The 14,688-nt window shown below is 35.9% G+C and overlaps 1 protein-coding gene across 3 annotated transcripts in view; it reads left to right on the top strand.

Annotated features, from left to right (window-relative positions):
- LOC140164880 (serine racemase-like) overlaps positions 1 to 13,674 on the top strand; it is a 58,311-nt gene extending 44,637 nt beyond the window's left edge. For all 3 annotated transcript variants that reach the window (XM_072188258.1, XM_072188259.1, XM_072188257.1), the window contains 4 exons: positions 7,471 to 7,590; positions 8,628 to 8,717; positions 9,568 to 9,777; positions 10,287 to 13,674. In XM_072188258.1, coding sequence (XP_072044359.1) covers positions 7,471 to 7,590; positions 8,628 to 8,717; positions 9,568 to 9,777; positions 10,287 to 10,466 — 600 coding nt within the window. In that variant the 3' untranslated portion in view covers positions 10,467 to 13,674. The remainder of the gene's footprint in view (positions 1 to 7,470; positions 7,591 to 8,627; positions 8,718 to 9,567; positions 9,778 to 10,286) is intronic.
- Positions 13,675 to 14,688: the final 1,014 nt, after the last annotated feature.

Raw genomic sequence — 14,688 nt, 5'->3', positions numbered from 1 at the left:
CTTTAAGGTAAGATTTTTGTAGAAATTCAAATTCTCCTTGATTCATCCTAACCTATTTTATTTTCAGCACAATAGGGGCCTATAGTATACAGAGGATTCTGAGAAAATGATGATGATTTGCAAATGGAGTTTTCTTGTCTTTTTCCAAAATATGTTCAGCAAATGTTTTGAAAATGAGATTCAAAACATCAAAACTATTGTCAAGGAAAGTTTTCATTTTATTTTCATGTCATTCATCATGTTTCACTAGATCACTATTCATGTTTTTATACTTTTTTTATACTTGTCACATATGGATCAAATTAGGTACAATTTTGCACCAAATCGCTTCATTTTGGTGTGTAATTTTACAAAATTTCCAAATTCTCAGGGGGGCACATCCCCCCTCAGACACCCCCTGCTCGCACAAGTGCGAGGGTCGGCGCCACCAAGAAAAACACCCACCAGCCGCCACTGGTATCGTTTTATGAAAATCTGTATAAAGAAAAAGGTGGAAATAATAATGTTAAAATTGATGATTATGCTTGCATAAACAAATTAACGCAAATACAATCAAATACCTTAGAGGGCGAAATTACTCATTCTGAGCTCACCTATGCTTTGAAAAACATGAAGAACAATAAGTCACCTGGGCCGGATGGGTTTACAGTGGAATTTTACAAATGTTTCTGGTTGGAAATATCCAGTTTTCTTCTTCGATCTTTAAATGAAGGTTTTAAAAATGGGTCCCTTTCTCAAGTTCAAAAAAGGGGTCATGTTACTCTTCTGCCGAAAGGAGATAAGCCCCGCCAGTTCTTAAAAAACTGGAGGCCTATATCACTTCTAAATGTATCATATAAATTGGCCTCTGCCTGTATTGCAAACCGCATAAAATCGGTTTTGCCATATTTAATTTCGGAGGACCAAACAGGTTTTGTCCCGAATAGATTCATTGGTGAAAGTATTCGACTTATTTATGATTTGTTGAGCTATACAGAAGTTAAAGAAATTCCTGGGATGCTTTTACTGATAGATTTTGAAAAAGCTTTTGACACGGTCTCACATGATTTTATTCTTAAAACTTTAAGGGCATTTAATTTCGGATCAGACATTTGCAAATGGTTTAGAGCTTTGTATAAAAATGCATCCTCTTCTGTAATCATAAATGGAAATATATCTAAACCATTCCAAATTCAGCGCAGTTGTAGACAAGGCGATCCTCTCTCACCATATATCTTTGTTTTATGTGCGGAGGTATTAGCTTCCATGATAAGACAAAATAAGGATATAACAGGAATTTGCATAAATGACATAAATTTTAAAATTGCGCAGTATGCAGATGACACTACATTAATACTAGATGGTACAGAAAAATCACTGGAAAGTGCCTTTAAAACATTGCAATCATTTTATGAGATGTCTGGTTTAAAAATTAATATAGATAAAACGGTTGCAGTTTGGATTGGGTCTCAGAAATTCAGAAATACTAAAATTAGTAACAATTTAAGAATAAAATGGAATTTCAATGGTGGCTTTGATTTTCTAGGAATTTCTTTTAGTACAAACCTTGCTCAAATGGTAAATGATAATTATGATAATGCACTTCTTTTGATAAGAAAAATGTTATCAAGTTGGAAAAAAAAATTTAACTGTGTTGGGACGGATTGTAGTTGTGAAATCACTGGCTTTGCCAAAAATAAGTTACATTGCTCAAATGCTACCAAACCCAAGCAAGGAGTTTATCAAAACGGTAAATGATGAGATATATAAATATATTTGGAACGGCAAGCCAGACAGAGTAAAAAGAAGCCAATTTATACAAAATTATGAAAATGGTGGAGTAAAGATGCCAAATGTAGAAATGCATATAAATGCTCTAAAGGTAAATTGGATTCGGAGAGTTGCCTGTGGTGATCAAAATGGGTTAAGCTATTTCGTTTTTGTTTGAATGTAATAAGTGATGATATTTGTTGCTTTGGTATGAATCGTTTTAAGGGGGTACTACACCCATCACATTTTTTTGCGGGTTTTTTGCATTTTGTGAAGAAATGAGAAAAAAAAATTGGTCAAAGTGGTATGCAAAATGAAGGGCAAATCTTCTCGTTCTATTGGTGGTATTGATAATAATGTAGCTTACATGCTTTTAATTGTACAAGCCAAAGAGAGGTACATGATGACCCCATCACAATTTTGATCATATTTGCAATTTCAGAACTGCTGACGTGAATCCACTTTACACACTTATTTATCAGCAATGGCAGACCCTAATAGTACCAAAATAGTTTTTATTTTGGAAATGCATTAATTATGCACAGCTTTGAAAACACAAATATGCATCAATTTCATGTTATCAATGAAATTAAACTTATTTTCCCCCTTCCAGTTGACAATGATATGCAAAATTTGTGTTCACAAGGCAGCACATTTGTTTCAGGTTTGATACGGTTGAAATTAAAGAACAGTCAAAACAGTCAATTTTCAGTATTAGGTGAATTTTTGCTCAGTTTTCTGAGAAAATAGCAAAGCTTACAAAACACGATAATAATGTGAATCGGTATGTTCACTATGGTAAAACCTCAATATTAAACTGTTGGACACACCCTAAAACTTCATGTGTAGTAACGGTTTCGTCACTTACCTGTAGCGGGTGTGTATTCCTTCCACTTTGAGAAAGATGAAAAATCCGTGTGAAATTTGGAACTGATAAAATCACTGCTCGCTTCGAAGATAAGCCGACGAAATCGACGCCATATTTTTATAATTGGTTTTGACCTTTGACTAAGGTTGCGCGATACTCGATACCGCGGATTCTCTGATACCGGTACGCGTACGATACCGTACTTTACAGACATGACAGAATAGGCCTAAAGAATTATTTAATGGAACGTATTGAAAAAATATTAGAAAATTGAAAACAAATATTCTAATCTCTCATTCTCTATTAGCGACTTCAGGTAGCGAATAAATTGTGTGGTAGGTCTAGACTATCTCCAACTCTAGTGTGAGCTAGTGTGATGCAGAATCCCGGGTGCAGAATTCACTGCTAGTTTATTGGAGTATAAATGATCCAGATCCAGATCTCGCAGCCCAGGCCCACCGCTAGGCCTAGGCCTACATTTAACAGTGTTTTGAATAATCCAATGGATTGTCTATGGATATGCACTCAGCAGCACATCATGGCGGGTATTGGCGGGGCATGTAGGCCTACACGATAAAACATTTCAAGGTGTGTTTGTTATGTTATATTTATTACAATTAGGTAAAAATCCCGATTTTGAAAAATGTTACGGTGCTTTAAATAACAATTGTTTTCCTAATGAAGGCCTACGTATACATGTAACGTCACAAAACACTTTTCAGCTACCTACCGTATCATTCACATTTAGAAGTGTACCCCGGTATAGAAACTAGTTTACGCTGAGGGATGATTTCATACAATTTTTAACAAAAAGGATTTTTCACACATCTGAGTTTTGGTGACCTTGAGCATTGTAAAGTGGCAATGTTCGATCCCAATCAAAGTAATTGCAAATCTTTTACAAAATATTTTCAGTACAAAAAACACGGTTTAAAATATGTTACGAAAGATTTGAAACTAGCCAATTGTAGGCCTGTTGGTTTTGTTTACAATCAACACACAAATTGTGTTAATAATGTTTTAAACTTAAATTGTCAACAGAAAGAGTCAGCTGATCATCAGGTTTTATGTCTTCTTTTAACAAGAGTGGAAACAAAGGAACCCGAAGAAATATGTGCAAAGTTATTGACTTCGGCTAGCATCTTAAAATTAAACTCTGAGTCAAAAATAAGCTTTGTTTCATTAATTAAAAAGAAAGTTGTAAAGTTGTTGTATCTTGTTAGTAAAGTGAAGTTTGCTACTATTTTTATTATTACCTGTGTTGCGATTCGAAATCCCACAAAGAGTATAGCAAGTTCGTTATTAAATGTGGTAGGCCTCAGTACCCCCCTCCCCTCCCCCAACATACACATTGACTCATTTAAGGCGCGGATTCGGGGGCTGACGGCCCACCACCCCCCCAAAAAAAAAAGAGAGAAGAGAAGGGGAAGAAAGGAGAAAAAGAGAAGAGAAAATGGAGGAAAGGAGGAGAGAAACTAAATTGCACGTAATTGAGTAGGCCGATGTCTAAATAATCGCACAGTCGGGACGATTGGAAGTAGGTCCTATAGGCCTATAGGCCTGCGATTATTTTCGGTATTGCTTGAAGGCGGGTCCTCGTCCTAAAAGCATGTGAAAATTACTGCGGGTCCGCCGATATGCAGGGCCCCTCACATTTTGCCACCAAAGTCAGTATTAAGACGGACTCCATACCGACTTCATCGATTTATGCATGCTTTAGTAAATTGCCAATCTCAAGTTTTGCAAATTGAGTTCGGGCCCTTTTTTCTATTTAAAGCAATTGATTCAAATAGTAGTGTAAAAACAATGCACCGAATGGCTTCAATTCGACCTTCATCTTGCAAATTTTTCAAACTTCTCAGGGGGAACATCCCTCAGACTAACCCTTGCGTAGTGGATAAACATATGATCATTTTCGCTCTTCTTCCAACATTTGCAAATTTAAGCCCTATGTTAACACAATTTGCGGTATAGGCTTACAGGGAAAACTTGTCCAAGGAAGGTTTCATGGACCATCATTTAACAAATTCGCGGCTTTTTCAAACTAAAGTTTTACACACTAGTACCAAAATGGTCCACCAAAACACTTCAATTTTCTTCATTTTACACTCCCCTGCGTAATCGATATACAAGTGGCCATTTTCGCTTCTTCTTTCGCCGATTTATGTTTAAAACAATTTTCACAAATATTCGGCCGCCAAACTAAAATTTTACGCCGTGAGTAATAGCGCCAAAATTGTCCACCAAATCGCTTCAATTAGATCTTCATTTTGCACCAGTTTCTTATTTCTGAGGGGGAACATCCTCCCTCAGACAACCTCCTGCGTCGCGCAAGCGCGCTCCGCGGCCATTTTTTAAATTTTATTTTATTTTTTCTAAAAATTCGGCCGCCACCCCCTGACTGCTCTAGATAGACAATCGACAAAAGCTGGTATCGCCCATCCCTATGGAGAGTGACATCCGCTGACATCACAGACCAGGCGGTGATGGAAACGATATCGCCAATTTTGAGGTCGCCATTAGATTTAACACATAATCATGAAATCGTCACAAAGAATTCTAAATTTGTTATGTGGTGTCAAAGCAAAATTATCTTACTTTAAAACCGTCGGGGTACGACAAAGTACCCCACTGCAAGTATGATAATTTTCTATTTGTAATTGCTAACCGTGTAGTTTGAATGGGGCTGTCAGTGTATCTTCGCCAGCCTCGTACGTCACGTGTTGCGCTTCCTACGCCGCCTGTCACAGACGTAAAAAGTGGATCGCTAAAAAATAAGCGTCCTTACCAACCAGTCAACTTTAAGACAAATGGGTGAAAAGACACACTTTTACAAAGTTTTTTCATAATTATTTTTATTTCACATGATCCGTGCATATATCGCCTAGCTATAAATGAAAAAATATTTTTTTAGACCAATCAAACCAATATATGGGTGTAGTACGGCCTTAATGACATGAAAAACATGATCGATAACAAGTTCTGGTATGATACTCTGCTTTCTTGGTCCTCGCTTATAAACATTGTAAATTATAATAATCTGGATTTCAATCGTATTGCAAAACAATACTTGTGGTGGAACGATAAAATAAAGATTGGTGGTAAATCAGTTTGTTATGCCCATTGGAAGAAAAGGGTGTGCTGTTTATAAATGATCTTTTAAAAGTAAACGGATCTTTTTTGTCTAGTGCAGAATTTACAAAACTTTATAAAGTGAAGACCAATTTCTTGGAATACAATGGTATTGTCAGGGCAATTCAATCAAACTTTAATTACAATGGCACTATAGGCTCCAAACTAGCCTCGCCTTTTCAGTCATATAATATGGAATTACTTTTTAAGCAACGAAAAGGGTGCAAAGTGTTCTATGATATTTCTATTGGATCAAAGATGAAGAATAAAATGAGTAAGTGGCAAACGGAATTTGGAATGGACAATGATGATTGGAAAAAAATATGTACCTTAAATTTTAAATTTTCTACTGATATTAAAATGAGATGGTTTCAATATAGAATTAATCAGAGTATCATAGGCACAAACACTTTGTTGTTGAAAATGAACACGAGAAATGATGACTTATGTACATTTTGTAAGACAAATCCGGAAACAATCAAGCATCTCTTTGTGGATTGCACTATTTCTAGAAACTTTTGGGATAACTTTAAAGATTGGATAAAAGAGAAGCTTAATAGATCTAGCTATAGCCCCTCAATTAATTCTTTTTGGATCAACACATGATTTTATTTTAACACTGATTTTGACTATTGCAAAACTTCATTTGTATAAAGTAAAGATGACAGAAAAACGACCAAATTTCGATGTTTTAAAAGGAAGTTAAATGTTATTACAATGTTTTGAAATACCAAGCAAAATGTAGCTTACAGTTACAAAAGTTTAATAAAAGGTGGCAATCCTGGCAACTGTTAATGGCATGATAAAAATCTAATCCCTGTGTATTTTAACCATTGTAAACTCGCTTCACTCTTAATTTAAAAAAAAAAATAGTAAAAATTGCTTAATGTTGAGTGAGAGGGAGCGGGACAGCGGGTGAGACGGGTGGAGCTCAGTGTTGATTGTGTGTTTGATAGGCCTACTAAATTTGAGTCGTAATCCAGTAGTTGTCAACCCGGGGTTGTCAACATTGGGCTCTATTCGCTACATTTTGGTGCTCTGTTCCCTTTTTGCTCTGCATTGATTAGTTTTTATTTAAAGTGTTGCTTTTTTCCAATCCTCTTATAACTCTCTGTTAATGCCTATGTCATTAATCAAATGCATGTAAATGTACATTAAGGTCACTGATTAGTGGCAGTATTATGTAGTAAGAAACTTTTAATAAAATCAGCTGTCTACAAAAAAAAAAAAAAAAAAAAAAAATGAAGGGTAGTTCGCAAAAATAATGCACGGGAGAAGAATACATAACGATGAATAGAAACGGGCACTAGAAGTGTATTACGGAATAAAGCGCATACACACGATATTCTATGACTAGTTTATAAACTTACCGTATATAAATTCCGATCAATAATGAACCTTACCTCGGACTATGCGGCTAGTGGTATATTGCGGCCCATTATGGTTGCAGAAAGAAATTAAGCGCGACGCACACCCTACCAAAATGTAAGTTCTTTTTTAATTCCCAAAGTTCGGGGACCGCGCTGCGTCGCACACATCCTGGGCACACCCCTTCAAAAAATTCAAGTTGAGTGAGTTCTCCGCCCCCCCCCTCGGAATTTGAGTCGGAACTTTCCTCTGAAAAAGGGTAATACTTCACGGTGTAATTTGATTTTTAAACAACTGTATACGCGTTATACCTTTCATGCACTTAATATTATTTCTTTTAACATGTTAACAAGGATCGTGAAGCTCAAAAGGATAAAATTGTGGAAACAAATGGTGCTGTTTATATTCCGTCGTCACAACATTATGACGTCATAGCTGGACAAGGAACTATAGCATCAGAACTACTTGAACAGGTAATAGGCCTATATAGTAGATATTGAATGATGACAATTAGGACATAATATTGATTAAAATCGTGAAAAGAATCTGCTAATTTATAACTGTCAGAAGAGTGAAAAAAACACTGCACGTCATAGGTGTCGACAGGTGCTGTTGAAAGTGCTATCACCTCCGGGTATCATAATTATTTCATCTTATTCTTATATATTATACTATAAATCGTCAAATTCAAACTATAAGTTTGAGGTGCAATGCCATTATTCTCAGTGTCGTAACCAGTGCCGATGCCCCCCCCCCCCCTTCATTTAGGCCGTCGATACACGACAGGCCTTGGCAAAAATTTAATTAGGTAAACAATAGACAATTTTGTATGCACTGCATGCACATGGTGAAGAAACTATGGATGGCGGAAACCTTCTAAATACGCCTAAAATAATACGCCTAACCTTAGACGTCTAAGATGCAATCTTAGACGTCTAAGATGCAATCTTAGACGTCTAAGATGCAATCGTAGACGTCTAAGGTTAGGCGTATTATCTTAGGCGTATTTAGGGACCGTTCACAAACACTTGTAAGGGGGGCCTGATGCAAACAAATTTTATCGCGAAAATTTTTCGGGGCCCCCCTTTACAGACCTCGAAAATTTCAGGGCCCCCCCTTTTTGACATGAAAATTATGGGTCAACCCCATAGTAAAGCATATAAACTCAATTTTTCTAGGAAAATTTGTGGTCATTTTTCAGGCCCCCCCCCTTAGGAGGGTCAAAAAAAATTCAGGGCCCCCCCTTTTTGCATCAGGCCCCCTAACAAGTGTTTGTGAACGGTCCCTTAGAAGGTTTCCGCCATCCATAAGAAACAAAGTAAATATTGCCACAATCTGCCTGTTTATAAGTTAATAGGCTAGTACATAAAAAGTGGGTTGAACATTTTTTTGTCGTTGAAAAGTTTGCACACACCGTCGGGAACAAATATTTCCGTCGGTAGGGCCTACATTACGAAATTTGTACCCCCCACTGATATTCTTAAAACATCTATAATTTCTCCTTGATCAGGTATCGGATGAGAACAACAATCCCTTGGATGCAATAGTGGTACCGATCGGCGGTGGGGGAATGTTGGCTGGTATTTGTGTTGCTGCTAAGGTAAGCTACAACATATTATAGTTGTGTGCCCTTTTAAATTGATATACAATTTCCTTAATGAATGCAATTATAGATGGTGTTAAACTGTGTGACTACTATATTGGTTCACACCACAAATACATTACCCCACACCTTGCTAAAAAAATGACAGGCATTCCATAAAGGGTCTGGTTGCTTCAAATGTATATTTGCTTTGAAAACCAGGATCTAGGTAGTTTCAAATATGAAAAAAGTATCTGGTCATGGCTAGAATTTTGAGATTCGAACCTATGCAACTACACGTCAAACCGGTCGAGTTACTGATTCAATATTTTTTTTATGTTTTTACTTTAAATGCCTCAAATAATATGCATGTTTGTAATATAGGCCTACATGATAAAGGTAATACAAGTAAAAGTCGTGAGTTAGGGAATGATGTGTTTGAAATCATTGGCTTTTAACACTCGGGCTCCAAGTGCGTCTGCATGAAGTTGCTGAACTGAAAGTCAAGGTGAATATGTCGTCGAGACGGTTATAATTTTGAAAAGCCACATATTAGATACTAACCCTTACGGCTTTTTGGCGACGGGAAGGGAAATAAGGAAGGAATAAAGAGAGAGAACAAAGAAAGAAGTTGTTTGCTCTGGGTGGGATTCGAACCTGAGACCCCTCGCATGCCAAGCACTGGGTCGGCGACACTTTGTCATGGGTGTTGGGCTTCGCTGGCCAGCGAAACCGTGCCGATATGTCACTTAGAGCGATTGCGTTGTCACACCACGTGGGATGCAGGCACGAACAGCGCACGGTTAGGGTTAAGTTTTGCTAAATAATATCGACGCAACCTCTTATGACATTTTTGTGCTTATTGCAGTCGCTTCAACCCGGTATCAAAGTCATAGCTGCCGAGCCTAAGCTTGCAGACGACTGTTATCAATCGTTCCACGCAGGAACAAGATTACCCCTTCCGAAGTATCCGGATACAGTTGCCGATGGGTTAAAGATCAACATGGGACCAGTCGCTTGGCCAATCATAAAAGATCTAGTTGATGACGTCATAGTCGTCGGTGAAGATGAAATAAAGGTATTCAAATGAAAAAAGATAACAACTTATCATTACTCTTTTAATTCTGCAAATGCCAAACATGTATATCATCAAATTCCTTAAACTTTATAGTCAAAATATTGTTTATTTGTTAAAAGGCTGAATTTGTGGAATCGTGGTATCCTGTGAATAGTAATGAGCTCTAGCGAAACTATTGTGGTTGTTTTGAGGGCTTGACGAATAATTCAAATATTAACAGTTACACTTTGTAGGTCTGGTGGGTCTTGAGTTCAGATGCAAAGAGTGTTAAAACGAAACATCTTCATAAAACGACACGTATATCTCAAGAACCACAATACATTAAGCAATTTTTGAAAGTGCATGTTTTGCATTCTGTACCCATTCAAATCTGCAAGATTAAATTTTTCATTAATCCTCTAATCTATAGACAATGAAAATTGATTTTTTTTGGAGGGGGGTTTGAACGACCATGACTACTCTGACACGCCTTGTGCCTTTCTTGTATCATGTTTTCATTGTATTTTCAGGAGGCAACCAAGCTGGTGTGGAACACAATGAAATTGTGTATTGAGCCTTCTGCAGGAGTTGGCGTGGCAGCTGTTTTATCGGATCAGTTTAAAAAAGAAGGATCCAATCTGAAGAATGTAGGTGTTATTTTGTGCGGTGGGAACGTCGACTTAGCAGCCGTGTCGTCATGGATTGCATAGAGTAGAGGAAATCTATTTTATATTTATATTGGAAGTGTTTATATAATAATATGTAATATCAACTATACCCAGCAAACACAAACCGTTTTGGAGAAAACGTTTTATTGTCGGGTTATATATACATGGTGTAAAACGTTTTAATCACATTCCAAAAAAATATTCCTGAAAATTTGATGCAAAACATTTAAATAGAATGTTATAGAGTTGACAAAATATTTTGAAAAAAGTTTGCTAAAAAAGTACAATAACATTTTGAAAACATTTAGTGCTTTTTCATATAAAACGGTTTAAAAATGCTTTCACGACCTTTATATAACACGACATTCAAATATTATTAAAACGTTCTGAATATAACCAAAACGTGTTTATAACACGTTTATGACGTTTTAAGAACATTCTTGTGTTTGCTGGGTAAGTGGCTGTAATAAAGTTAGCGTTTTAAAAATGAAAGGTAGATATTTGATATTATTTATAGCTAAGAAAATGACTGCGCATCAATTGTTTTGATGTTTAGATTTTTCACACTGCCCAACCATAAACTGATGCACAGTCATTAACCTCATTCATAAACGTCACATTTCAATGTGTTTAAAACCATCTGTATAATATTATCATATTTTTCTACCATAACAATTGTAATTTTGTCTTTCATTTTCCCTTTTAAAAAATCGAATAGCCGACCTATTACAATGCGAAATATGCGGCGGACAAATAGCAGTGTTATTCGCTGTCGAAGTGACGTAATAATCAGATTAACTACCATAGCAATAGATGAATACTCTTTTTGAATATAGATCACCCTGCACGACAACGTTCACGCGGTACATGCATTGAACAATAGATGTCAAAGAAATGCTGATAACTTGCACCTGTAAGATTAGTATCTTTGAAAAGAGCTGTATTGTATTCCATCTATGATTGCAGACACACACAGGTGATCAGTGCAACCTGCTTATAGTGCAGGACGATATATTCAAAAATTGTATTCATATATTGCTATGGTAGTTAATCCGATTATTTGGTCACTTCGACAGCGAATACGTACGCGATGGTTCGTTCACGTTGGATACATTTAGAAAACGAGTGTAAGATGAACTACCAAAACCTTTCCTAATGTTATGGTTGTAACAAAAATATATTTTGTAGATAAAGGACCATTGCGTGCATATAATGTCATTATCAAAATTATACTTTTTCGTGGGGAAAATAGTCACGTTGCTCAAATTGTGTAATCGGGCTTTTATAGAAGTGTGTATCAAAGATGCAATAATGTTGTACGGGGAGTCTTATATACAACTCAATGAACAATCCTCGCGTATACCGCGCGTATGAATGACCTCAAATTTTCACAACTCGCTGATTCTTTATTATAATGATTTCTTACCAACAAAATAGAAGTTAATAGTTGGTATTTCCTTCGTGTATTCAATATCATTGATTGTCTTCATTATATTGTAAACTGAACAAATTCTTCGAATTTCTGCGCGTTCATTGCGTACGTGTATAATACTAAATACTGACATGACTTCTCCGTCACGGGAGAGTGGTTTTGAATAGTTAGACAAGCGTACGTTCACGGCGTATGAGAATCGCAATGTCTACTCCTTATTCCAGAAAAATACAGCACTAATTTTAGGATTAAACATTAAGTTCTGCCAAGTGAAACATAGCTCAATCCTTATCGTTCATTTAGTACTAACTTGAGATAAAAGAAAAAGCTCACTGTTTTACTAATTTCTTGAAAAAATAAAGATTTTCAGCTAGACTTGGCCTATGCCATAGTCGAATTTTGAACGCATCTGTTGGAACTCGAAATTATACTGATGTGTATTATAATTAATAGTAATGGTCTTAAAGAGTTTATATAATTAGTGACAGTAAAAGTAAAGTATACTTATGTTATTGAATGCAACATATCTTGCATAATGGCTCACTTTAATACTGAAAATTTTTGGAATCTACCAGTTTATTTGCGAAAGCCCTAGTGAGGCTAACAAACAGAGGGAGTACGGTGACTGAAAAGATTGGATCCATGAGCCATTGCATAATGGCTCACTTTAATACTGAAAATTTTGGAATCTACCAGTTTATTTGCGAAAGCCCGAGTGAAGCTAACAAACAGAGGGAGTACGGTGACTGAAAAGATAGGATGTGAAAATCTATCAATTGCACACAAAGTAATACAAATCAGCGTTTTATGCTTATGTAATAACCAGAGTATGCAAAATGGGCAAGTGGACTACGGAGAAGTCTAATTTTCAGCATGTTTTGGGACAATCGCGTCACAAAAATAATTAAAGTCAAAATTTTGCTCAAATGTTCAGCTTTTTGTGATACTTTAATTAAATGATTGGTTATAAGAATGAAACATGTCTTTTCCAAAAATTATAATGCATAAATTGACATTAGTCTTAAGACTTGCAAGCACATAAAACACCCTAAAATGCCCGTTTTTGACCCTTCATAAATTTGGCCAATTCGTGGAATTTAACATTTATTGCCAGTTAGTACTAAATGAAATAATTAGGATTGAGCTGTGTTTCATTTGACAGAAATTGATAACAAAAATTAATCTCAAAATATTAGTTCTTTTTTTTAGTAACCAAAATGCACGTAGATCTGTATATTTCCTCTTCAAAACACGTGTTGGGTTAAATCAGTGCAATTATTATGTAAATTACCGTAACAGGTGTAAAACCAATTATGTGAAATCTCAAATTTGAAATCATTAAGGGATCGGATAACAACGTTTGCACAGTATTTTTTGTGGAAACTGAGAGCACGTCAGACATGCCCAATTACATTCTGAATACGAGGAATGTCCTGCTCATATCAAATAATTTTGAATTTTTTTTTTTTTAATTCGCGATATAATACAAATTTTATGGCAAATATTTTTGATATTAAACAGTCCTCGAAATAAACTTTATAAATTTAATGATATTTACTTAAATTTTACGTAGCTGAGAGAAAAAGCCGTACATCATTTGTAAATTTTGTCCTTTCGTATTGAAGATACATATACATTTTTCTCCCCAAAACACCTAAATTATGTTGGTGTATTGGGGAAATTCATGTATATCTTCAATACGAAAGGTCAAAATTTTTCAAACCATGGACGGCTTTTCCTCCCAGCCACATACACTTAAGTACATCTCATTAGATTGATTAAGTTTACTTTAAGGACTTTTAAATGTCAAAAATATACATTTTTGGCTCTGAGCGGAGCTTATCAGTGCCTTTGTCATGCAACTAACTAGCATTCATTTTCAGGCCACAATACGCTGTTGGTTTTTTATGCTAAGGATCATTTAATGACTGATATGAAGACTTAAGTTTCGTTTCTAAGTTTGGCTAAGTTATTTTCGAATCGATTGCACTCCAGATTTTATTGAAATTCAGGCGATAAAAGTATTATTTTTGGGTAAAAAAGACCAAAATAGTCACGATAATCGAGTTATATCTTGGTTCCCTGTGTGTGCTAGAGATTATTCTGGTCTGTATAATTTAAGATGCGTAATACAGACGGAAACCAATGGAGGTACATTTCTTAAGATTTAGTTCAGATCAGAAATTATTTGACTACTTCTTAACTTTTCTTCACTATTTCTTTATAATTTAAATAAAGAGATAGGTAAGGAATGTCAAAAAATAGTCAAGAACATGTCTGAATCTTGAATAAATCCCCGAATAAATCTGAACAAATGACTTTTCTGGGGGACTATTTGGCTTGCGCAAGTGCAGTACGAAAGCACTGTGCCGATTTTTTTGTTAAAGGTCACGTTTTTACCGATAAGCTGCGATGCTCAACAAACTTCGTACTTTTCTATGAGGCTATTTTGAACCAATAAATCGATTAGTTTTTCTTGATTGATGACATCACCATTTCTGAACCAATCAGCAAACAGTTTTGTGTGATTGATCGATTCTTGCAGTAGTCTCCACAGCAGCCAGTTTGGTTCCGCCCCTTCCACACAAACATTTTTGTGGAGGGAGCGTAACCAAACTGGCTGCATAGGAGACTAAGTTCACTGACCCACTGACCTTGCAAACTCAACCACAGAGAGCTACGGTGCATAATCGAGGTGAAAATACGCTAGTTTGTTTACCATTCTGAGCTCATGAGCTTCTGGTAAATGTCATTCCGAAGCATTTACGAGCATACCATAATATTTTTTTTATTATATATAAAGATGTTTATTTAAGTTATTTGTAAAATTCA

The sequence above is a fragment of the Amphiura filiformis genome, chromosome 11 (genome assembly GCF_039555335.1).
Source record: "Amphiura filiformis chromosome 11, Afil_fr2py, whole genome shotgun sequence".
Lineage (NCBI taxonomy): Eukaryota > Metazoa > Echinodermata > Ophiuroidea > Amphilepidida > Amphiuridae > Amphiura > Amphiura filiformis.
This window is presented reverse-complemented; position numbering and strand designations above follow the sequence as displayed.